Source organism: Notolepis coatsorum (assembly GCF_963971535.1).
Source record: "Notolepis coatsorum genome assembly, chromosome: 18".
Lineage (NCBI taxonomy): Eukaryota > Metazoa > Chordata > Actinopteri > Aulopiformes > Paralepididae > Notolepis > Notolepis coatsorum.
The window spans coordinates 16,745,330-16,769,917 of NC_140182.1; the positions used below are offsets into that span (position 1 = coordinate 16,745,330).

Sequence of the window (24,588 nt, forward strand, 5' to 3'; positions counted from 1 at the left end):
CCCGCTTTGATTGTGCAATAATACTAAATAATAAAATAGACATAATAAACAGGTAATAAAATAGACATAAAATAGGCATGATAAAATAGACATGCCTGAGATGCAGCAGTATATATATATATATATATATATATATATATATATATATATATATATATATATATTATTATTATTATTATTATTATTATTATTATTATTATTATTATTATTATTATTATTATTATTATAGTAATTGGCTGCAATCATACTGAAATATAAACTGAGTTTTATAGTGAAAAGAGCAGCTTTATTGGTCAAGATTGAAGGCTCTATATTGCAGGAAATTGCACGTACGGGTGTTCATTAAATAAATAAAAAAAATCTGCCGTGGAGGGGGTCGTGTCGGACCCCGTCCAAACCACCCCTTGCCTGTCACTTAATAATCTTGCACCCCCACTTTCAACTATAATTAGGCGGCCATGCACACACACACACACACGCACGCATGCACGCACACACACACACACACACACACACACACACACACACACACACACACACACACACACACACACACAGTGTGCAGGTTATTTACAGGAGATGGGCTTCTATCATATTATCTTCATCATTATTATCTTCTATCATTCTATAATTCATTCTTCTTTTATTTTCATTTCAGGTATTGTACCTTAAGATAATTGAAGGCTGGCATCTGTAAATGCAGATATAAGTACTTTATTCTTATTTTATTATCATTATTATTATTATCATTATTTTCTTTCCAATGAAATGAAAATCAGAAAATAAGTGGTATTTGATGGAAAATATGAAAGTCAATGCTTGAAGGAAAATGGACTTCGGAAATCAGTTTTTTATTTACTGTTCTGTAAAAGTCTTGTCGAATGTAATGTTTTATGTTTTGTGTGGACCCCAGGAAGACTATATTGTTGTCATGCAACAGCTAATGGGGATCCTAATAAACTCAAACTCTAATGGGCTTACCAGGTAGCTAGCTAGTCAACCACACACACACTGGTTGATGTTACTACAGTAGCTAGCTAGCAAACGTCAGGTAACAGCTAGCTAACATAATGGCTGCCTTTTTTTTTTTTATATAGCGCTTTTATCCAAAGCGCTTTACAATTTGTACCTCACATTTTACCCATTCACTCACACATTCACACACCGACGGCGGAGGCAACCATGCAAGGTGCCGGCCTGCACATCGGGAGAAATTAGGGATTAAGTGTCTTGATCAAGGACACATCGATACACTGCCCGGGAGGAGCGGGAATCGAACCGGGAAATAGTGATTTGTAATACAATGCAGTGAAAAAAGAGAAGGTGATGATTATAAATGTGTTTTATTGTATTGAGTGGTAGAAGTAAAGACATGTCTAACTAACATAATCCTTTGTTTGAACAACTTACTGGAAAAGTCTGCCACCGATGACAGACTCGGTCGCCTGTGACACACACGCACTCAGCCTACCTGCAGCATGCGCCACTGACTGCTGGGGGAGGGACCGTGGGAGGCAGTTGATCAATCCATTAAAATGTGGGGGGCAGGCGGTTAGGTGGCGTAGCGGAGATTGCGTTCGTCACCAACCCCGGAGCTGTGAGCTGGATTCGCCTGTTCGAATCCAGCTCACAGCTCCGGGGTTGTCACCAGCTTGGCTGGCCGCTCACACTAATACAATTGGCTGTATTAGAGGGTGGGAGAAGCTGGCGGGGTGGGTCCGGGTCGTTGTAAACAGCGACTCCTACAGTTCGGTCGGGGCGCCTGCTAAGCGTGGATAGGACCTGAGTGGGATAGTGTGATCCTTCCACACGCTACGCCCTCTCAGGGAGGATCCGCGCTGCCAGGTGAAAAGAAGCGGTTGATTGGCTGGACGTGTGTCGGAGGAAGCACGTGATAGCCTCCACTCTCCCAGATGATCTGACTGTGGGGGGTAAGTGCGCAGCGACCAGGAAGGGATTGGGAATTGGCATACGACTAACATTGGGATGGGAGAAAATCTGAGGAAAATGGAGGGGGAAAAATATCAATAAAAAAAAAGAAAAAAAATGTGGGGGGCAGGGGGGTCACAATCTTTGGAAACTTAAAAACTCGCTATTAAGTGTCATTGCGTATTATTAATTTTATTGAAATTACGTAGTTATGTTTACAGTTATATATTGGGGGGGGGGCATATCATATTTTTCATATGATCAAAAAGTGGGGACCATGCAAAAGCACACGTTTGCTCCCCCAAGTTCAATTGTGGGGATGCACCTGCTCTGTTTGCTCCATTGCTCAGGCGCCCGTGTGTGTGTGTGTGTGTGTGTGTGTGTGTGTGTGTGTGTGTGTGTGTGTGTGTGCTCATGTGTACTTGTGTGTGGAGAGTTCAGTGTTCTGATGGCCTTATTATTATTATTATTATTTCTCATAGATTTAAAGGTATAATCTGTAATGCCATAAAACAGCTACCTCTAGCAAAAAAGCCCAGCTTGGTATTGCACTTTGTTTCCATTTATTTTGCTTTGGACTGATGGGTTAGAGTTGAGTGTATAAGAGGGAGGGGTTGCTATTGCTGATCACACACCTCAGGGCTCCTTCAAGAGAGGTCTGGAGAAATTGACAGTATAATAGCAAAAATGTGAACAAAGTGCAATACCAAGCAGAGGCCTTTTGCCTAGAGGTCGCTGTTTGACAGCATTAAAATGCAGAAAAGCAGCAGCTAAAAATAAGTAGATGAGCATCTGGCGAGCATCTCACTGCATATCAAGTTTGACTATTGAAAAATAACATTTATTTTATTCAAATATCAATACTTTGTTACTGTCAAATTGAGGTACTGTGCACACATGGGCTTTTACGTCCAACAATGTAACCAAAACATGTGTAGCTCGAAAAATAAAATGTGTTTTATTCAAATACCAATACTTTGTTACTGCCAAATAGAGGTGCTGTGCACAAATGGGCTTTCACGTCCAACGACGTAAGTTAACCAAAACATGTGTGAATGAATGAATGAATGAATGAATGAATGAATGAATGAATGAATGAATGAATGAATGAATGAATGAATGAATGAATGAATGAAAACTTTATTTAACAGATTGCAGAATGGGTACAATACAATACAGTACGGCTCAATACACACAATTGTTAAGGGGATGCAGACCAGAGAGAGACTTTCGTCTTGTTTACATCAGGGTCCCCCATTTTCAATTCATAGTGACATTTATGACATACACAACATACATGATGACATCATGACATTTATGACATGGGACATACTATGACATACAGGTATAGTACTGTTACAGTGTAGCTGTCAAAATACTGTTACCACATGATGATAGCTTGTTTATCTCTTTCTGATAAGGGGATTTGGCGCTGATTTCGTGCCTTTTTACTTTCCCAAAAAAAAACGTTGGTTGTTGAAAAATCGTTCTGAACGTACACTGAACGATGCGATGATGCGAAGAATAAACAGTAAAGAAATCAGCTAAGACGGTTACAAGTCGACACACAGTGGTTGGAGATCATACTTTTAAATGCAGTAAAAGAAGGAAGAACCTTCAGAGTCAGTTGGCATCAAAGGAAAATGCAGTTTTTTCTAGTTCAGAGCAAACTGGAGGAACCAGTCATTTGAACGTGTAGAATATAGGTTCCAACATTCCATTCCAACATTGTTGTGATGATGTGAAGGGGAAGTTTACCAATAAGGGCTTTTCATAAAGGACACAGTGGTGGGTCACCAGTAATCAATCTGAGGGTAGTAGAATGATGGATCAAGTCCAGCGGTTTAAGAGTTTAAAAAAAAAAAAGTCTAAAAAGTCTTTGGCCGCGAGTGTGTCAACTCTCGAGCTTCTTTTTGGAACGATAAGTGTTTAAGTTTAAGAAATAACCGCTGTGCAACAGGCAATTTAAAATGGGATCCCCTTCCAGAGCAGTCAGGTGTGCAGTGGGTGCTGGAGTGGGCACATTGACATCATGTTAAACCCAGATTCGGCTCGAACAAGGGACTAAACACGTTTCGCAATTATGCCACATCAATGTGGAACGCCCAATAAAGCTGTAAAGGAATGTGAATCACTACCCACTTTCAAAACAACTCTCAAAGAACACCTACGGGAGACTGCAATTCGAAACTGGCCCACGTAAATGTCCTAACCCAACCCCCTCCAATGTACAGTAAATGACCAAGTATGGTTTTGTCAATATTCCAATGTACAGTTTTGCGTGTACAGTTGTACAGTGTCACCCACCCACCCCTCCTACCCAACCCCCCCCCCACCCCCCCCCCCCCCCCCCCCCACCCAATCCCACCCCACCTACCCAACCTCCTCCAATGTACAGTTTCTACATCAAATGTATATACTCTCTTTTCTGGACTCTTTTTGTATCACAAACAGTACTGTATTTGCAAATCTGGTATGTCATAATGTATAGATGTAGCAGTACTGTCTATCTGTATGTCATTATGTTATGATGAATTGAAAATGGGGGACCCTGATGTAAACAAGACGAAAGTCTTTCTCTGGTCTGCATCCCCTTAACAATTGTATGTATTGAGCTGTACTGTACTGTAGTCTGTACCCATTCTGCAATATTTTAATAAAGTTTTCAATCAATCAATCAATCAATCACGATGATCCGATTAGTCGGACTGCGCAGACGCACGTCGTCATCCGCGCAGTTCTCTCGGTGTTCGATTGCTTCGCTCTGAGATCTAACAGCGGCTGCATGCCATCAAATAACGCGTGGCAGCTAAACCAGAGCATCTCTGACTAAACAACAACACATTACAGTCTCCTGTCGTTTATACCTGTGGCGTATACTGTACCCCAGACAGCAATGGCGAATCGGAATGATGCTGCGAAACTCTCCAAAAACCTCTTACGCATGAAGGTAAGCAATGTTGTTGTCAACGGTGTGCATCTAGCTACTGTAGTTGGCTGGCTAACCCCTTGAGCTTGTTTGATTGATTGATTGATTGATTGAAAATTGTATTAACAGATTGCAGAATTGGTACAATACAGTACGGCTCAATACACACAATTGTTAAGGGGATGCAGACCAGAGAAAGACTTTCGTCTTGTCCTAATAAACTAACCTACACTGTAACACGCAACACTTTGATGAACATTGTTACTCAGCTGATAGAGTTGTACCCTTCTTGCTGTCTTGTTGTACAGAACTTGTAAGTCGCTTTGGATAAAAGCGTCAGCTAAATGACTAAATGTAAATGTCTTGTTTACATCAGGGTCAATCAATTCAATCAATCAAGTCTCCCATTTTCAATTCATCAAAACATGACATTGATTGATTGATTGAAAAGTTTATTAACAGATTGCAGAATGGGTACAGACAGTACAGTACAGCTCAATACAAACAATTGTTAAGGGGATGCAGACCAGAGAAAGACTTTCGTCTTGTTTACATCAGGGTCCCCCATTTTCAATTCATCATAACAGATATGACATACATGACATACAGATAGACAGTACTGTCTGCTACATCTATACATTTATGACATATCAGATTTGCAAATACAGTACTGTTTGTGATACAAAAGTGTCCAGAAAAAGAGTGTATATACATTTGCCGTAGAAACTGTACATTGGAGGAGGTTGGGTGGGTGGGATGGGGTTGGGTGGGTTGGGTGGGTTGGGTGGGTTGGGTGAGGGCTGTACATTGGAGGTGGGGGGGGGGGGACTTACATACATGACATACAGATAGACTGACAGTACTGCTACGTCTATACATGTATGACATACCAGATTTACAAATACAGCACTGTTTGTGATACAAACAGATTCTAAAAAAAGAGAGTATATACATTTGACGAAGAAACTACATTGGAGGAGGTTGGGTGGGGGGGACTTGGGTATGTGGGGGGGGGGACTGTACATTGGAGGTGGGGTGTGGTGGGGAGGGGGACTAACATGATGTTAGTGAGACTAACTTGTTGGTATTCCTACAGTTCATGCAGAGAGGTCTGGATGCGGACACCAAGAAGCAGCTGGAAGAAGAGGAGAGGAAAATAATAAGTGATGAACACTGGTATTTAGACCTCCCGGAGCTCAAAGCCAAAGAGTACGTTACTTTCACGCTATCCATGTAACATGATCAGCAATGTGTCATCATAAGCTATTCCTGTGTAAATGGACAGTGTGATCAGGGGTTAAAGTGGGATTTGTCAAGTGGGGGGGGACCCTAAATTCGGAATATGACTCGCCTCAAAAGAACTCCCAGATTGACTTGTACTACTATGAGCTCTGGTGGTTGGTTGACTCGTTGTCTTTATGCACAGGCTGCTGCTCTCTATAAATATATTAACAGATGCTACGAGGGCTACCATACTATCTTGGCTCCCATGTCATATAAAAGTGGAATTTGGCAAGTGATACTAAAGACTCGCATCATCAGCTTAATAAACTCACATTGATGACTGCTGCTACTCTTCCTAACGGAAACCAAACCATGGATAATAATACCACAGCCTGCTCTGCATCAGGCCAAATTACATTTACATTTAGTCATTTAGCTGACGCTTTTATCCAAAGCGACTTACAAGTTCTGTACGACAAGTCATCAGGAAGGGCACAACTCTTATCAGCTGAGTAACCATGTTCATCAAAGTGTTGAGTGCTACAGTGTAGGTTAGTATATTAGGACAAGTGCATGACAGTACGGTTAGTTAGGGTTAGAGTTTTTTTATTATTATTTTTTTATTATTATTTCAGATAATGGTTGAAGAAGTGCGTCTTTAGTCGACGGCGATTAGTCCTTTATTGTACATTTTACCACAATACTGTAAACTACCCAGTTCCATACCCTGCACTAAAACTGCCCAGTATTCTCACACAGCCTTAGAATAACATTTGAAACAAGTATCATCATTGCATTTATTGTCAAAGGCATTTCCCAATATAAACCAATGATGACGGCGTGCTGGAGACATGATCCAATAGACTTTCATACGCCTGAGTCTCCTGAACACGGAGAGACGCGCTGGGACTGGTCTCTCCGGGTTCAGGAGACTCGTATAGGCTAGTGTTGTCAAAAATATCGAAACATCGATACATATCGAATTGATCGATTCTGAATATTTAAAACGGTTTCAATATAACGGTTGCAATATCGATATTTAATTATTCATTAAAAAAAAGTTTTTTGTTTTTGTATAAGGAAGTTTCATTGTTCATTTCAATACCTGCAATAGTACAGTAGTCCACACACACACATGTGCATTCAGTTGAGTTGGAATATGACTGTAATACAAACAGTTCAGTTTGTCAGGTACATGCAACACAGATTACAGTGTTGACATCTGTCTGCTTGAGAAAATGCCATGTTCTGCAATAAAAATGATTGAAGTGAGATGAACAGTTATTTTTAAATGTGTGATCTAAAGATAAACAAAGGGTTTTAAAAGTGTTATATTTATCTTCTCTTATAGTACCAGAGAAGCTGAGGAGAATCAACCGGCAACAAAAGCAAAATTTATATAAAAAAAAAAAACATTTTAAGATTGAACCCTTTTCCCTGTGGTATTGAAAATGATATCGATACTCTTCAAGGTATCGTATCGAAGTTCGAAATTCCAGTATCGTGACAACACTAGTATAGGCATATAAAAGTCTATTTGGAAATTACCTGTTTCTGAAGTGACTATGAGAGGAAATATTAACGTTGACGTTATGCAGTGAAATATCAAACTACCCGCGACTGCATTGGGTTGCATATAGTTTGCTATAAATAACAACATTAAGGATTTGATTATGGATTTTGCCATCAGAATCTAAATGCAGAGGTTGTTTTTAGGGATGTCCCTATCTTTTTTGCCCCCGATCAGTCATTTAATATTGAGTATCTGCCGATATCGAGTCCCGATCCAATTTTCTATATTACCTAGATAATACAACTGTACACTTCAATCCACTGTACTGTCGGGTCCTTAAATATTTGGACATTGACACAATTTTCACAATCTTGGCTCTGTACACCCACACCACCACAATGGATTTGTGTCGGTGTGCTTTAAGTGCAGACTTTCCGTTTTAATTTGAGGGTATTTACATCCAAATCAGGTGAACAGTGTAGGAAAGTGTATGAACAGTTTCTACACGTGCACCCTGTGTAGAACAAAAGGACTCTATGCAGCAGTGTTGCATCTCAGTTTCATAATAATCAATCATCATTAGGGATGCATGCGATTATCGGTGACCATATCAGTGGTTTTTAGCTATTATCTCAGTCTGATGAGCAGGTATTCATCAGCGAACATAGTTATTTTCTTTTTATTCTTATTGGCACCAATCTGACTAACACAAAAGGGCAGATGTGAACAACCAAGGATGTATTCTCTAGCTGTGCAGGCTTTCGTGGAGAGCCTTGCCTCCTGGATTTGTTTGGGTATGTGCACAACAGCATGAAAATGGATAACGGAAATAAAGACAGATTCTTTCCCATTTTACAGTGTTTTCTTAGCACTTTCACTATGTACAAAATTGGATTACCATAGTAACTTTTTCTTTTTTACAGACCACATCTTATTGTATCTGTAAATATCAGATATATCCATATGATGTATATATTTTCACATTGGTCATACCCTAAAGGGCAGGAAGAGACCTTGTGGAGCCCTCGAGAGCAGTGTGAAATGAGAATCTGGATTGATTGACATGTCACCTTTTTTAAAAGTTCTGTCCTGTATACGTATGACTTACACTCCCCCTTTTTCTCATTTGCCAGGAACGTCATCATAGAAGAAATGAGTTTTGTTCCGTGTGAAGACCTCAAGTATGGCCGGATGTCGTTCAAGGGTTTCAACCCTGAAGTTGAGGTCTGCATTACTTTATCATCTCTCAACTATTTCAGGGTATCTGTGGGGTATTAAAAAGGCCTTAAAAGGTATTAAAAAATCTATAATTCCGATTTCAAATCATACATTTCTTGGGGGGCAGCCTGGCTGTCGGGAGATGAAATAAGGCTGGGATGCATTAATTTCGATTAATTAACTACAGAAAGAATTAAAAGTAAAAAATATTGATGCATTTAATCGCATTTTCTTTATTGTGTAAGAATGTTACCTTTCAGAGGAGACCAGATTCATGCATGTGCTATAAGTATAAAGTATAATAAATCACGAAAAACCTTTTTTTCTTAGTCTGGTTTGTTCATAAAAAAAAAATCAAGAGTTTTTTTTTTCCAAAGGTCAACTGTTCTGGAATGTACTTGGAAGTACTGCGTTTTACTTTTACCTCGAAAGTGCTTGAGTTTACAAAAGGTCCTTTGCGGTATACCTATATATATTATTCCTAAAATGTCTGCACTTTGTTAAAAATTGCGTTGGTCTGTGTAGTAGCCAATACAGGATTTTGCTGCTTAAACGTATGTATATTCATTGATTCACTCGTATACCAAAATTCATTTGAATTGAAAATGTTTGCTTTTCGCATCAAATATTGATATGCGATTAAAATGTGATTAACTCCGATTAATTAACTATAAAGTCTCGAATTAATTCGATAAAAAAATTTCATCGAGTCCCACCACTAAATGTTTTTGTATTTCAAGTTGTTGTGTTTTGCGGGGCTAACGCACGCTTGGAGCTTGTATGGAACACGCAAGAATTTCAATTGCCGCTCAAGTGCAGCTGCCAGTTCAGTGTCTTATGTGTTTTTCTTGGAATTTGTTTTGGCTAGCTCTTGAAACGTCTTAAATTTAACTCGTTGAAACCTGCAGATACCCTCTGTAAGTTTTTCACACCTGAGACGACCTTTGTGATTTAATATCTTATCTTAAATTTATATAGCGCCTTTCAGGAGACCCAAGGCGCTTAACAGCTAAGGGAAGGGAACAACATAACAACAAAATAATAATCAAAAGGAAAGAACCAACCTTCCGCAGCAGTGACTGCTTGGCCACAACCATGAGCTCAGTCTTCTTGCTATTTAGCTTCAGGAAATTGGATGACATCCAGGCCTTGATGTCAAGGAGACAGTTGACGAGGTGCTGTGGGGGGAGAGGAGTGGAGGGTGAGGTGCTGATGTAGAGCTGAGTGTCATCAGCGTAAGAGTGGAAATTGAGACCATGTTTCCGGATGATGTGACCAAGGGGGAGCATGTAGATTGTGAAGAGGAGTGGACCAAGCACGGAGCCCTGCGGCACACCTTGGTTGACTGGGGCAGAGGTGGAGTTGCAGATGGAGATGAACTGTTTTTGGTCAGTGAGGTAGGACTCGAACCAGGTGAGAGCGGTCCCCGTAACACCCAGGTGGTCAGAGAGGCGGTTGAGGAGAATGGAATGGGAGACCGTGTCAAAGGCTGCAGATAGATCCAGGAGGATGAGGAGGCTGATGTGACCGGAGTCGGAGGCAATGAGGAGGTCGTTGGTGAGGGCAGTCTCGGTGATGTGGTGTTTCCTGAAGCCAGATTGAAAGGGTTCATGGAGCTCATGGTTGGACAGGTGTTGGTGCAGTTGGGCGGCCACTGCTCTTTCCAGGATCTTGCTCAGGAAAGGAAGGTTGGAGATCGGCCGGTAATTCCCATGGTCATCTGGGTCCAGACCAGGCTTCTTCAGGATGGGCGTGACTGATGCTGTCTTGAAGCTGGAGGGTACCCTGCCCGATTCCAGGGAGGAATTAATTATTCCCACGATGGTAGGGCACATGGCAGGTAGGCCAGCTGTGACCAGGACTGTGGGTAAGGGGTCAAGGGAGCAGGTGGAGGCCTTGGCCTTGGTGACCAGCTTAGCCACCTGGAGAGCGTCGACTGGTGCAAAGGAGGAGAGGGAGCACTGAGGCGGCTTAAGAACAGCGGCTATCACCCCATCACACATTGGATTGTGAGTGGAATGGGGGGGGGGCAGGGATTGAGAGATGGTGGTAGATGGAATCCACTTTTCCCTGAAAGAAGTCCTGGCATTTTGAGGGGAGGTCGGTGGCATCTGAAGGGTGAGGGGTGACAATTGGGGAGAGCAGGCGGTTGAGTTCAAGTTCAAGTTTCTTTAATAGTTGTCATACAGAAGTACAGAATACTTTTATACAAAATGCTTCTTACTGTTACGCTCCAGAGACTGTGCTAGACAAGATAAGTATCAAATAACATAGTATTCTCCACTTGCACAACCTGAAAGTAGGCACTTCCGGCTGACTTCCGGTTGCCAATGGTACTTCCTGTCCCATCCAAATACATTGGTTTTAGCTACTTTTCTCCCCTTATTTAAACAACTTTGTCGTCACAGAGAGGCAATGAAACGTTTGTATTATTATAGTATAGAATGTATTTAATAAGCAAACGTTTGTCAGCAGGGTTTTTGGGCTGTATTTCATGTAAAAACGTTTACTGTTAGTTTCCTTGCTCAGCCAGCATTAGCCTTCATTAGCTAACAGAAGCTAGTGGTTAAACAGGCCGGATTAGCTTTGAGCTAACTATCTTTCCCGACCCATGTATTCATTCCATTCTAAACATAACGTTAGTTTACAAAACATGACCCGTCTATATAACGTTGAGGAACAAATTATAAGTGCGTGGGTGTGTGTTTTGGTGAACATTGGACTGCAAACAGAAAATGCATCACAGTTAGACAGTAGCTACTGTTAGCTGCCCTTCCGGATTACCTTTGAGCTAACTATCTTTCCCGACCCATGTATTAATTCCATTCTAAACATAACGTTAGTTTACAAAACATGACCTGTCTATATAACGTTGAGGAACAAATTATAACGTGTGTGGGTGTGTTTTGGTGAACATTGGACTGCAAACAGAAAATGCATCACAGTTAGACAGTAGCTACTGTTAGCTGCCCTTCCGGATTAGCTTTGAGCTAACTATCTTTCCCGACCCATGTATTCATTCCATTCTAAACATAACGTTAGTTTACAAAACATGACCCGTCTATATAACGTTGAGGAACAAATTATATAGACGGGTAATGTTTTGAACAACTAACGTTACGTTTAGAATGGAATGCATCGGCAAAGATCGTTAGCTCAAAGCTATTCCGGCCAGTTTATCAACTTCCTGTCATTTGGAAATATGATTTTATAGTGAAAATCATTACCAAAACGTCCGGAAAAACCTCACGGGAGCATTATAGACTGTCATACAAATGTACAAATGCTATAAGGTGGCAAGAAATGCACTATAAACAATACTTTGCGGCGTCGTTTCTTGCGCTAGCTTCTGTTAGCCATCATTAGCCTCAAGAAACGACGCCGCAAAGTATTGTTTATAGTGCATTTCTTGCCACCTTATAGCGTTAGTTGTTCAAAACATTACCCGTCTATATAATTTGTTCCTCAACGTTATATAGACGGGTCATGTTTTGTAAACTAACGTTATGTTTAGAATGGAATGAATACATGGGTCGGGAAAGATAGTTAGCTCAAAGCTAATCCGGCCTGTTTAACCACTAGCTTCTGTTAGCTAATGAAGGCTAATGCTGGCTGAGCAAGGAAACTAACAGTAAACGTTTTTACATGAAATACAGCCCAAAAACCCTGCTGACAAACGTTTGCTTATTAAATACATTCTATACTATAATAATACAAACGTTTCATTGCCTCTCTGTGACGACAAAGTTGTTTAAATAAGGGGAGAAGAGTAGCTAAAACCAATGTATTTGGATGGGACAGGAAGTACCATTGGCAACCGGAAGTCAGCCGGAAGTGCCTACTTTCAGGTTGTGCAAGTGGAGCATGTAAATTAGAAGTAGAAAATGAGGTCACAGTGTTCAGTATAGACATATGTACAATGTTCGATGCAGAATAGACGTAACTGAGTTACCATATAATATACAATATACTATGCAGTGTACTAATATACTATATAGTGCAAAGCAGAAATGGGATGAGGTACAATTTACAGTAAGGTGTACGAGTTGTAGTGCAAATCCTTTATCAATAAATATAAGGGGGGGAGAGTGTGTGCTGCAGTGTGTTTGTTTAAAGTGAGTGTGTGCTATGTGCATTTGATGGTTGTTGTGTAGTGTTCGTTGAGCAGCCTGATGGCCTGGGGATAGAAGCTTCTTCTGAGTCTTTCTGTGCTCGCCTTGAGACTCCGGTATCGCTTGCCTGACCGCAGCAGTTGAAAGAGGCAGTTGTTCGGGTGGCTGGAGTCCTTAATGATTCTCTTAGCCTTGCCCCTGCACCGCTTGTTGTAAATGTTCTGGAGGGTGGGGAGCCCCCGTCCAATTGTGCGTTCGGCTGAACGTGTCACTCTTTGTAGTCTGCTTCGGTCTTGTGCAGTGCTATTCCAAAACCAGGAGGTGATGTTGCCAGTCAGGATGCTCTCTATTGTACATGAGTAGAAGTTCTTAAGGATCTTCTGACTGACTTGGAACTTCCTTAGGCGCCTGAGGAAGTAGAGGCGTTGTCGTGCCTTCTTCACAACACTGTCAATGTGTGTGGTCCATGTCAAGTCCTCGGATATGTGGGCTCAGTAGTATATTGAGCGAGTAGTTAGGCGATAGTAGGGCTAACGCAATTGGGCGCTGAGAGGCCAATCAGGGCGCGCAAACCGAACGCGGAACGACAACTGCCTTGGGGAAAGTATTCACGCGTGGGGGACGCGAGTGCCGAGACAAATGGGTAACGATGGTTTCAAGAGTTTGTGTAGTTCTGTTTTCCAACATGGCTGCCTGTAACATGGCAACCATTGCTTTATAGATTAGATTAAAACGTATTGTCATTATACAGCACAAGTACAGTACAACGAAAAGAAAGTTTGGCATCCAACCAGAGTGCAAATGTAACCGTAAAGTGCAATAGTAATATACAATGTACATGCATGGCAATGGTAGAGAGAGACCACGATTGCTATGTGCAAAACAATGGCTGCTATGTGTTGATACCAGTGTTGTAGTCGAGTCCGAGTCATCAAGGTTGAGTCCACTCCACTCTCGCAGTCAAAGAGCTGACGTACAAATAAAGAAAGGTCCACTTTAAACATAAATGACACGGCGGTCACCATTTCAAAGGGGGTTTATTTACTTTGTGACACAATAGCCAAACAAATGCACTAGCCATCAATATCTTATGCCAAATGATTAGGGCCTATTACAATTATTTGATACTGGTTGATACATGAGAAACACACAAAAAACACAACCATTTGGTGTCGTATTACTGGATCTTGTAAACCAGTCACAGTAGAACAGTAACATGCTTTTCCAGTGTTTTACCTGCTCTACCACTTTGGCATTTCCTATTGAAAGTGGTTAACCAATGGTTACAGTCAGCCATGTTGGAAGGAAGAACTACACAAACATTCAGTAAAAGGCCTCAATCCACTGTGTGGTTGATTCTTGGTCTTTGCTCCAAAATCTAAGTGAAAGGCTTACATTCTCATCGGGCTAACTTCTAGTGAGTGAAATAAGAATGACATTAAACAATTTCTCATTTAGCTGAAGGACCCCCTCCCCCCACCACCCCACACACACTTTTGGGATTTAGAGCACTCTTATCGCTTATTTGCATATAATTGGGGATTAGTGTAATTAGGGATTTACTACTGTGCATATCCCTCTTGACACACGCATACATGTACACGTTTAATCCGAGGGAACGGAGCATGCGGGATCAAACCTTTGACCTTCAGGTTATAGAGTATGCCGTCTTTAACCACCCTGCCGCGTTGTACGTGGATATACTGTATTCCCTGGCTTCGTCGTTTTGTTTTGTATTCAGATAACATTTTATTGCCTATATTTATGTCTTTCTACTATTACCCTGCCCATACCTGTGCCCCCCCCCTCCCCCATGCTGCTGCCTCTTTTCCATTGCATGGTACCTACTCTACTCTACCCGCTTTAGGTACCTGGTACTTTGTTCCTTTTCCACTGCAGGTGCTAAGTACTCAGTTTGTCTCCGTGTGCGGAGGCGGGCCGCTGGTGTACAGCACGAGAGCTCCAGCATAGCTTTTTTTTTTATCTACTTTTTCTCCCATTTTCTATTTTTCTCCCCTCCCAATTTTCATATCGTCCAATTCAACCCTCCCCTGTCTTTGAACGTTGTTTCTTGCCTCCCACAAGCCGGCTGCAATGTGGACTAAGTCATACATAGCACAAGTCCCCTCCGATACTCGAGGTAACAGCCGTCGCATCTTTTCACCTGCGCGGCTCGATCTTTCAGCGTCGGGGGTCTGGGCTTTGGAGGGGCCCCGCCCCCGTCGCTTCTTGATTCTACTGCGCAGGCGCACCAACCGACCTGTAGGAGTCGCTGTCCACAACGCCCAATCCCCACCCTTCAGTTTCCCTCCCCGTAATACGGCCAATGTGTATTACTGTGGACGACCAGCTAAACTGAAAGCAATGTGGAGAGCGGGGCTCGAACAGGAGGCATCCTGTTCGAGCCTAGTCTCCAGCATTCGTTGCGAGCGCCTTGCCCACTGCGCCACGTAGCCGCCCCAGAGCTCCAGCATAGCTATGTCCATGAGGGCTTGGCAAGCCAGAGTAAAACAGTTTTCAATCGATCAATAACAACATTAACCAGACTCTCGTGTCTATTCTGCTAATGCTAACGTTACCCCTCATTGTGTCTATTCTACAAGCTTTAACGTTACCTAGGCTCTCGTGTCTATCTGCTAACGTTAATGTTAGCATTAGGCTAACAACAAGCTTTAACGTTACCACTCACGTCCCTAACCCTAACAACAAGCTTAACTAATCAGCGATCTTTTTGTGAGACTAAACTCTCCGCTCGGTGGCAAATTGTGTTGTCGGTTTTGTTTCATCAATAAATGAGGCAGAATACACAGTGACTGTATCCTTTTTTGTTTATTGCACTTGTTCCTGCTGCAAACATAATGAAATCCTACGCGAGCCATTAAAGATGGCGGCTTTCTGTTTTTGTTCAGACGCTCCAACGAGTGACGCGTCTCTCTTCTGACCAATCAGTGGTCTGCAGTGTTTCACGTGACTTTTCTGGTACCAGTTCTACTCCCTTGGAACCTCGACAGAGCAGGGACTAAAAAAGTACCCGGTACCAGGTACTTTGGTAATAGAAAACCGAAAATGCAGAGTAGAGTCGAGTAGGTACCATGCAGTGGAAAAGGGGCATTGACGCCCGAATTTTCCCAAGGGGATCAATAAAGGAGTTATTTAAGCATTACATCACGCGCAGGAGTGGTTTGTGACCAATAAACCATGCCTATGGGTGGTCGTTAGGCCCGAGGCGCAGCCGAGGGTCGTTAGACCCCCCTAGGCATGGTTTATTGGTCACAAATCACGACTACAAGTGGTGTAAAGCTTTTATACAACTGCCAGATTCATCCAACCTTATTTCTATACAATAAACACACATTAATCGAAGATTTATTGAAAAAACCATCCGCCAGAAAAAGTAGTTCCCACAACTACAAAAAAGACAAGTTGCCTCCATGTGGAAGCAGCTTGAAGTGCATCCAACCAAACTAACACATCCAACTGTGTATTATTGGAATGATTGAGAGAAGTTGCCTCATGTGGAAGCAGCTTGAAGTGCATCCAACCAACTAACACATCCAACTGTGTATTATTGGAATGATTGATTGAAAATTTTATTACCAGATGCAGAATGGGTACAATACAGTACGGCTCAATACACACAATTGTTAAGGGAATGCAGACCTACTTTCCATAGAACTTCATTCTTAGATGCTTCTATATAAAGTAGGTAAAACAAATTAAAACGTTTTCTTTGCCCTATAGGAAAAAAACTTTTTCTTCGCCCTATTTTTTTATTTATTTCTTTTAGCCTAAACTTAACCAGTTGGAAACCAGGGGTACAGTAATAAAATTAGCAATCAACCAATCAATCAATTCAATAGACCATGCTCACTTAAAACAGCGCTGCTTCTCTCTGTCTGACTCCCCCGCTGTTGCAGACAGGAGTGTGTGTGTGTGTGTGTGTGTGTGTGTGTCACAGTGTGTGTCACAGTGTGTGTGTGTGTGTGTTTGTGGGTACGCCAGCGTCGGACAGTGTGAGAGTGAACGCTGCAGTCAGTGGGAAGGAAGTAGAAATTTAAATCAATCAATTAATCAATCAATCAATCCGCGATTTTTCTTTTGTTCTAGATTGACTCAAGACCCATCAATTACATCATCCAACATTGTTTAAAGGACTAACACATTCCCCTTGACAGAATCGCTTCATATTTAGTCGTTATGGTGCTATCAACATATCCATTTGTTGTCCGCGATCTTGTTTTCTCCCGGAGTGAGCCGGGGAGTGATATGTGATTCGGTTGTGGGCGGGTCCTGAGCCCAGGACCGTGGATTGTTGCCAATAAAGACGTGTAAATGGCCAATCAGAATCGAGAAATTTGCATGCCGTTGTATAACTTGTCTTATCCACCACAGAAGCTGATGATCTTGATGAATACCCCGAATGAGAACGAGGAGGAAGAGGAGGAGGTGATCACCAGGATGGAAACGGACGTCACCGATGAAGAGATGGCCAGAAGGTACGGGAGGAAAACGAGGGGACTGGGTTGTTTTGAGAAAGACGCAATGAGAATTTTTTTTTATTTAATTTTTTATTACAGACCAATTCAGACAAATGTCATAAGACGTTGGTTCCTCTGACCCATTAGAAATGTTTTTAAAGGTGCTGTAAATTATATTTTTAGTTAAGAATATTTATTTAGTAGCTCTAAATAGTTTGGTCAGTAACATGGGTCTCCCTCTACTCGTTCCCACTTTATCCAATCGGGTAGAGGGGACCCTAGATAGATATCTTTACTTACTTCAAGAAATCTTGCAAAGCCAAATTTGCTTACTGCACTGGTAGATTATTTAACTTGTTTCAAGGACACATTTGTTTGAAACCAGTTTTTATTTCTTATTTATGTCAGACAATTTTTGCAGTGTGGAGTTCTCTCCTGATTGGATAAAGTGGGAACGGGATACCAGAAAATGTATTTTCTGTTTACTGCAGACAGAGCGGACGGACTGGGAGACCCATGTTACTGACCAGACACTATCAGTGATGGCTGTCGGGAGTGTAGAGCTATTATTTTTTACATGTAGACCACTTACTTAAACAAAAAAAAATACTTACAGCACATTTTTAAGTAGTTGCGTTTACTAATTACCGTGTGAATGGTTGGTTAAAAACAAGACAGTGTTATGCAAGTGTGAGGTGTTTGTGATGGGAGTGGCACATCTTATCTATGGTCACTATGACGTCCACTCAGATTAGACACTTAACATTTCTCCTGCTTGGAGTTAGTCCAGAGCAGGGGTGGGCAATCTACTCCTAGGCTGGAGAGATCTACCATCGCCAAGCCAAGCAAACAAACTGAAAATCACCCATCACTTTCAAAGGAACACGCCAGCATTGTGGGAAATGCACTTGTCTTCTCCAGAGTCGGACAAGAAGATGGATACCAATTTCCTCTCTTGTGTGTTCAGACACACAATCAGGCTGCAAGCTAGCCTAGCTTAGCACAAATCAATTGAAGCGTATACGGACCAGCTAGCTGTTGGCCACGAACACCTCTCCCGCAGTTTTAAGCCGGACTAGCGGTCCGTACAGAATACTACTAGCCTAGCTTAAAACAAACTCCTCTGGCCGTTCAAGTTCAACACCTTGAAGCACAGCGCTTGTTTATCTTGTGCTTGGATGTGGCTCACTAAACAGGGAGGCTGCAGTAGAACGTGGCTCACTAAACAGGGAGGCTGCAGTAGAACGTGGCTCACTAAACAGGGAGGCTGCAGTAGAACGTGGCTCACTAAACAGGGAGGCTGCAGTAGAACGTGGCTCACTAAACAGGGAGGCTGCAGTAGAACGTGGCTCACTAAACAGAGGCTGCAGTAGAACGTGGCTCACTAAACAGGGAGGCTGCAGTAGAACGTGGCTCACTAAACAGGGAGGCTGCAGTAGAACGTGGCTCACTAAACAGGGAGGCTGCAGTAGAACGTGGCTCACTAAACAGGGAGGCTGCAGTAGAACGTGGCTCACTAAACAGAGGCTGCAGTAGAACGTGGCTCACTAAACAGGGAGGCTGCAGTAGAACGTGGCTCACTAAACAGGGAGGCTGCAGTAGAACGTGGCTCACTAAACAGGGAGGCTGCAGTAGAACGTGGCTCACTAAACAGGCAGGCTGCAGTAGAACGTGGCTCACTAAACGGGGAGGCTGCAGTAGAACGTGGCTCACTAAACAGGGAGGCTGCAGTAGAACGTGGCTCACTAAACAGGGAGGCTGCAGTAGAACGTGGCTCACTAAACAGGGAGGCTGCAGTAGAACGTGGCTCACTAAACAGGCAGGCTGCAGTAGAACGTGGCTCACTAAACAGGGAGGCTGCAGTAGAACGTGGCTCACTAAACAGGAGGCTGCAGTAGAACGTGGCTCACTAAACAGGACAGAGGCTGCAGTAGAACGTGGCTCACTAAACAGACAGGCTGCAGTAGAACGTGGCTCACTAAACGGGGAGGCTGCAGTAGAACGTGGCTCACTAAACAGGGAGGCTGCAGTAGAACGTGGCTCACTAAACAGGGAGGCTGCAGTAGAACGTGGCTCACTAAACAGGGAGGCTGCAGTAGAACGTGACTCACTAAACAGGGAGGCTGCAGTAGAACGTGGCTCACTAAACAGGCAGGCTGCAGTAGAACGTGGCTCACTAAACAGGGAGGCTGCAGTAGAACGTGGCTCACTAAACAGGCAGGCTGCAGTAGAACGTGGCTCACTAAACAGGGAGGCTGCAGTAGAACGTGGCTCACTAAACGGGGAGGCTGCAGTAGAACGTGGCTCACTAAACAGGGAGGCTGCAGTAGAACGTGGCTCACTAAACAGGCTGCAGTAGAACGTGGCTCACTAAACAGGCTGCAGTAGAACGTGGCTCACTAAACAGGGAGGCTGCAGTAGAACGTGGCTCACTAAACAGGGAGGCTGCAGTAGAACGTGGCTCACTAAACAGGCAGGCTGCAGTAGAACGTGGCTCACTAAACAGGGAGGCTGCAGTAGAACGTGGCTCACTAAACAGGGAGGCTGCAGTAGAACGTGGCTCACTAAACAGGGAGGCTGCAGTAGAACGTGGCTCACTAAACAGGGAGGCTGCAGTAGAACGTGGCTCACTAAACAGGGAGGCTGCAGTAGAACGTGGCTCACTAAACAGGGAGACTGCAGTAGAACGTGGCTCACTAAACAGGGAGGCTGCAGTAGAACGTGGCTCACTAAACAGAGAGGCTGCAGTAGAACGTGGCTCACTAAACAGAGAGGCTGCAGTAGAACGTGGCTCACTAAACAGGCTGCAGTAGAACGTGGCTCACTAAACAGGAGGCTGCAGTAGAACGTGGCTCACTAAACAGAGGCTGCAGTAGAACGTGGCTCACTAAACAGGGAGGCTGCAGTAGAACGTGGCTCACTAAACAGGCTGCAGTAGAACGTGGCTCACTAAACAGGGAGGCTGCAGTAGAACGTGGCTCACTAAACAGGGAGGCTGCAGTAGAACGTGGCTCACTAAACAGGGAGGCTGCAGTAGAACGTGGCTCACTAAACAGAGAGGCTGCAGTAGAACGTGGCTCACTAAACAGGGAGGCTGCAGTAGAACGTGGCTCACTAAACAGGGAGGCTGCAGTAGAACGTGGCTCACTAAACAGGGAGGCTGCAGTAGAACGTGGCTCACTAAACAGGGAGGCTGCAGTAGAACGTGGCTCACTAAACAGGGAGGCTGCAGTAGAACGTGGCTCACTAAACAGGGAGGCTGCAGTAGAACGTGGCTCACTAAACAGGGAGGCTGCAGTAGAACGTGGCTCACTAAACAGGGAGGCTGCAGTAGAACGTGGCTCACTAAACAGGGAGGCTGCAGTAGAACGTGGCTCACTAAACAGGGAGGCTGCAGTAGAACGTGGCTCACTAAACAGGGAGGCTGCAGTAGAACGTGGCTCACTAAACAGGGAGGCTGGGGATGGTAATTGGTCATTAATGGTAGAAGTAAGTAATACAGGCAATACAATTATAGTACAGTAGAAGGGTAAGGGTATAGGCAGTGTAAACAATATAATTAACTATGAATGTACACATATGAGCAAGTAGGCAGTAGGGATGGGCGTGAGGAATCGATTACTCGTAGCTATGAGAAAAATCTATCTTAAATTATTTTTTACATATTTGTTTCACATGTATGTGTAAGATTATAACGGTTTGTTGGTTTCCTTAAACATATACGTGAATGAACAAAAGTAAGTAAAAAAACAAATAAATAATAAATCAAATTTCAAAAACAAATATATATATATTTCTTTAAGTTTTTTTTTCCCTTTTTGGGTAATACAAGATCACTCGAGTATAGCATGCGATCAATCGATCTGGATTTTTCTTTAAAATGCCCATCCCTAGTAGGCAGTGTGATCGAGCTGCAGTTGGCTGGTCACATGACTTGCGGCTCAGGAAGTGCTGTTCCAAACCCCCTTTCTTCACTATCGCTGCACATTCGCAGATGAGATGGATACAATTTTCCGCTGACATGACGGGTAAAAAAAATAAATCCTCTTCCCATTCTGTGTGGAAAACTGCATACAGTAGGTCCTCTGCTTCTTGGCGCTGCAGACTCATCCCTAATTATATAGTTAGGCTAAGTATTTTCTCCGTCTTACTTTGTGGTTATAACTAGGGATGCTCGATATTGGCTTTTTTACCTATACCGATATTGTCCAACTCTTAATTTCCGATACCGATATCAACCGATATCACATTGCCGATATCAGCCGATAATATTGGTAGGCCGATTATATCGGACATAATTTATATAGAAATGTAAAAAAAAAAAAAAAAGGACATTTCTTTATTTAAATTTTTTTTGGATACCGATATTTTCCGATATCACATTTTAATGCCGATATCGGCCGATAATATCGGACATCCCTAGTTATAAGAATATACCGGTACACACCTGACTAATGATAACCCACTTGTCCCAGAGCTATAGATGATGCTGTGATGTGAAGCATGCGAAACAGGGGGACCTAGTGAAAACCTGAGAGCCACGCAGGATGGGGGATTCGTTTAGATTCACGTTTAAACCAGCAAGCCTGAGTGCGATTGGATAACTGGTGAAATGATGGATGTCTTTGTCTGGCTTTTCCAAAATTGTCCAGTGATTTGACTGATGAGCTCTTGATTTTGATTTTATTAGGGATCCCCATTAGCTGGTGCCATAGCAACCAGCTAGTCTTCCTGGGGTCCACACACAAAATAATTTGCTTGCAAAGACACGGTTGCTCACCTGTCGCCTCGAAATAAATTGGAGGTCACTGGTGTCCTTTTCGCTTGCCGGGTTTGAACACCCTGCATGTATTCGAAAGAGGCGGGTCTGTTGTTTATTGTGCCGCCATAACAGAGAAACGCCTGTACATGCAGGTACAGGGGAACACTATTTTAAGACTTTACATTTGTTCTTGTGTGCCCCGGGAGAGTGCAGGTAATATTTGTGAACACGTGCCACTCTCTCCTAACGCTAGAAATCAGGGAGAGAACCCTCCAACCGGTGATGTCACTGGGATGGAAAATCGTTTTTTTTTTTTTTTTTTATTTATTTAAAGTGTAATTTATTGTTGGAAATTGGTTTTAAGCCATAAATATTGGATCTGATTTTTTCTATAAAAACAGCATTTAAAAGTGAATTGTGTATCCTTTTAAAATGAAAAATAGTGCTTGGAAAAAAGGAACCCTGTTTAAAGGAACACGCCAACATTTTGGGAAATTAGCCTACCATCTTCTCCAGAGAGAGACAAGAAGATGGATGTTAGTCAGACAATGCCTAGGCTAACCGGCCATGTCCACTTCCATTCATTGTGCTAAGCTAGGCTAACTTGCAGCCAGATAGCTTTCTACTGAACGCACAGAGAGGAAACTGGTATCTATCTTCTTGTCTCTCTGGAGAAGACGATAAGCTAATTTCCCAAAATGTTGGCGTGTTCCTTTAAGCGCTGGGGGAAATCGACGTAGGTAGGTACTCCTTGCTCTTTGGCCTGCAGTATGTTGGATAACTTCAGATGAACAAACTGAATGATTTAACTTTGGAATTTCACCGGGTGGTACACAAGCAATCAATTGTCTTTTTAATTAATAGATTAGCGGTACCTTTTGGAGCTAGGAACACTGTCTACCTAATGTACTGCCCACAGTTTGTAAATGTTTTTTCTCTAGGGTGTGGGGTAGCCAGACATGGAAGGAAATAATTGTCTTGGCAATACTTTTTGTAATAATAATACACTTTAGCACCTTTCATACAATAATTGCAGCTCAAAGAGCTTCACAACAGAAAAAAGACGGGCATAAAATGAGCACATAAAGTGCAGACATATAAAATCACAGTTTTTCACATTAGGATCTAACATTCCAATAGGCCACCTTGTTTATGGTTTGATTCTATTGCAGTTTTAAAAATAGACTATAATAAAAAGAGTAAATTAGAATAGACAGAGTAAAATAGTGCAGTGCAATAAAATGGTAGAATCTAATAGAGAATAGGAGTAAAATGATGCTGCAGTGCAATGAAATAGTTCTGGATGACTGTTTTAACAGTTTAAAACCGTCTTTACCTTCCCTGTTTGATATCCGCAGTTTAAAACCTGACAGTCTTCCTTCCTGTTTGATACCCACTTTGACCCTTCAAACCTCTTGGGGCAAACCTCCTTCTCGGAGCGCAGTGCCCTCTCTCAGGGTGCTGTTCTAGGCCTGGGTCCCCCACACATAAATAAGTAAAAATATCTAGGGTTCTCTCTCCTGATTGGGTAAAGTAGGAAGTGATACCAGAAAATGTATTTTGTGTTTACTGCAGAGCGGAGGGACTGTCTGGGAGACCCGACCCATGTTACTGACCAGACAATCTAAATCAGTGATGGCTGTCAGAATGTATAGCTATTTAACACTTATTTTAACAAGAAAATACCACTCTCGGCACCTTTTTTAAAATATACACTCACCAAGTCAACACAAGGGAGGAAAGAGGTCCTGGAACATAAATAATTTGAATTGGATTTCGATTAGTTTGTTTTTGCAAATATAATTAACAAACATATTCCACAGATGATTCAAGGAAGTCATATAAACTTTTGATAAGATAAATAATACGGTGAGTGTTAAATAAGGACAGAACTGTCCCGGGGCACCAGAATGACACATTATCTTAAATAGGGTAGCGTTCCTTTTTTTTAGTCATTCTTCATTGACGTGACCTGCATTACCTCTTCCACAGATACGAGAGTCTAGTGGGGAGCATGAAGAAGAAGTTTGCCAAGAAGCGAGAGAGGAAGACTATGGTCAACGACGAGGATGTTAACTGCAACGTTGCAGAAACTAAACGGGTCTTTTTGAAACCTCAGGACTAGGCACGAGAAGATGTGTTAAGACTTTACACTTGTGGGGTAAAACTATTCACGTGAAAGAAAAGGTTTTTGTCTTTTTTACAGCCATGTTTGCATAAACTTCTATAGATCGCGTTCATAGGTGTGATAAATTGCTATGTACAGTATTTTAAGATTGAATGGATGTTATACATCCTTTTTTTGTTTTTTTAAAGATGTATCTTTGAGATGCAATGAGGGTTATGGACATATTTATTTTTTAAATCACTGCATGGAACCATGGATAAGAATTCCATTAAATGCATAGCCCATTGTATTCTTA

At 42.4% G+C, this 24,588-nt stretch overlaps 1 protein-coding gene across 1 annotated transcript; it reads left to right on the forward strand.

Moving 5' to 3' along the window:
- Positions 1-4,708: 4,708 nt before the first annotated feature.
- Positions 4,709-24,588, forward strand: mphosph6 (M-phase phosphoprotein 6). The gene is made up of 5 exons (XM_084335642.1): positions 4,709-4,879; positions 5,955-6,067; positions 8,729-8,819; positions 17,318-17,421; positions 24,158-24,588. Exons 1-5 carry the CDS (start codon positions 4,826-4,828, stop codon positions 24,288-24,290), a joined length of 495 nt encoding a protein of 164 aa, XP_084191768.1. The 5' UTR covers positions 4,709-4,825; the 3' UTR covers positions 24,291-24,588.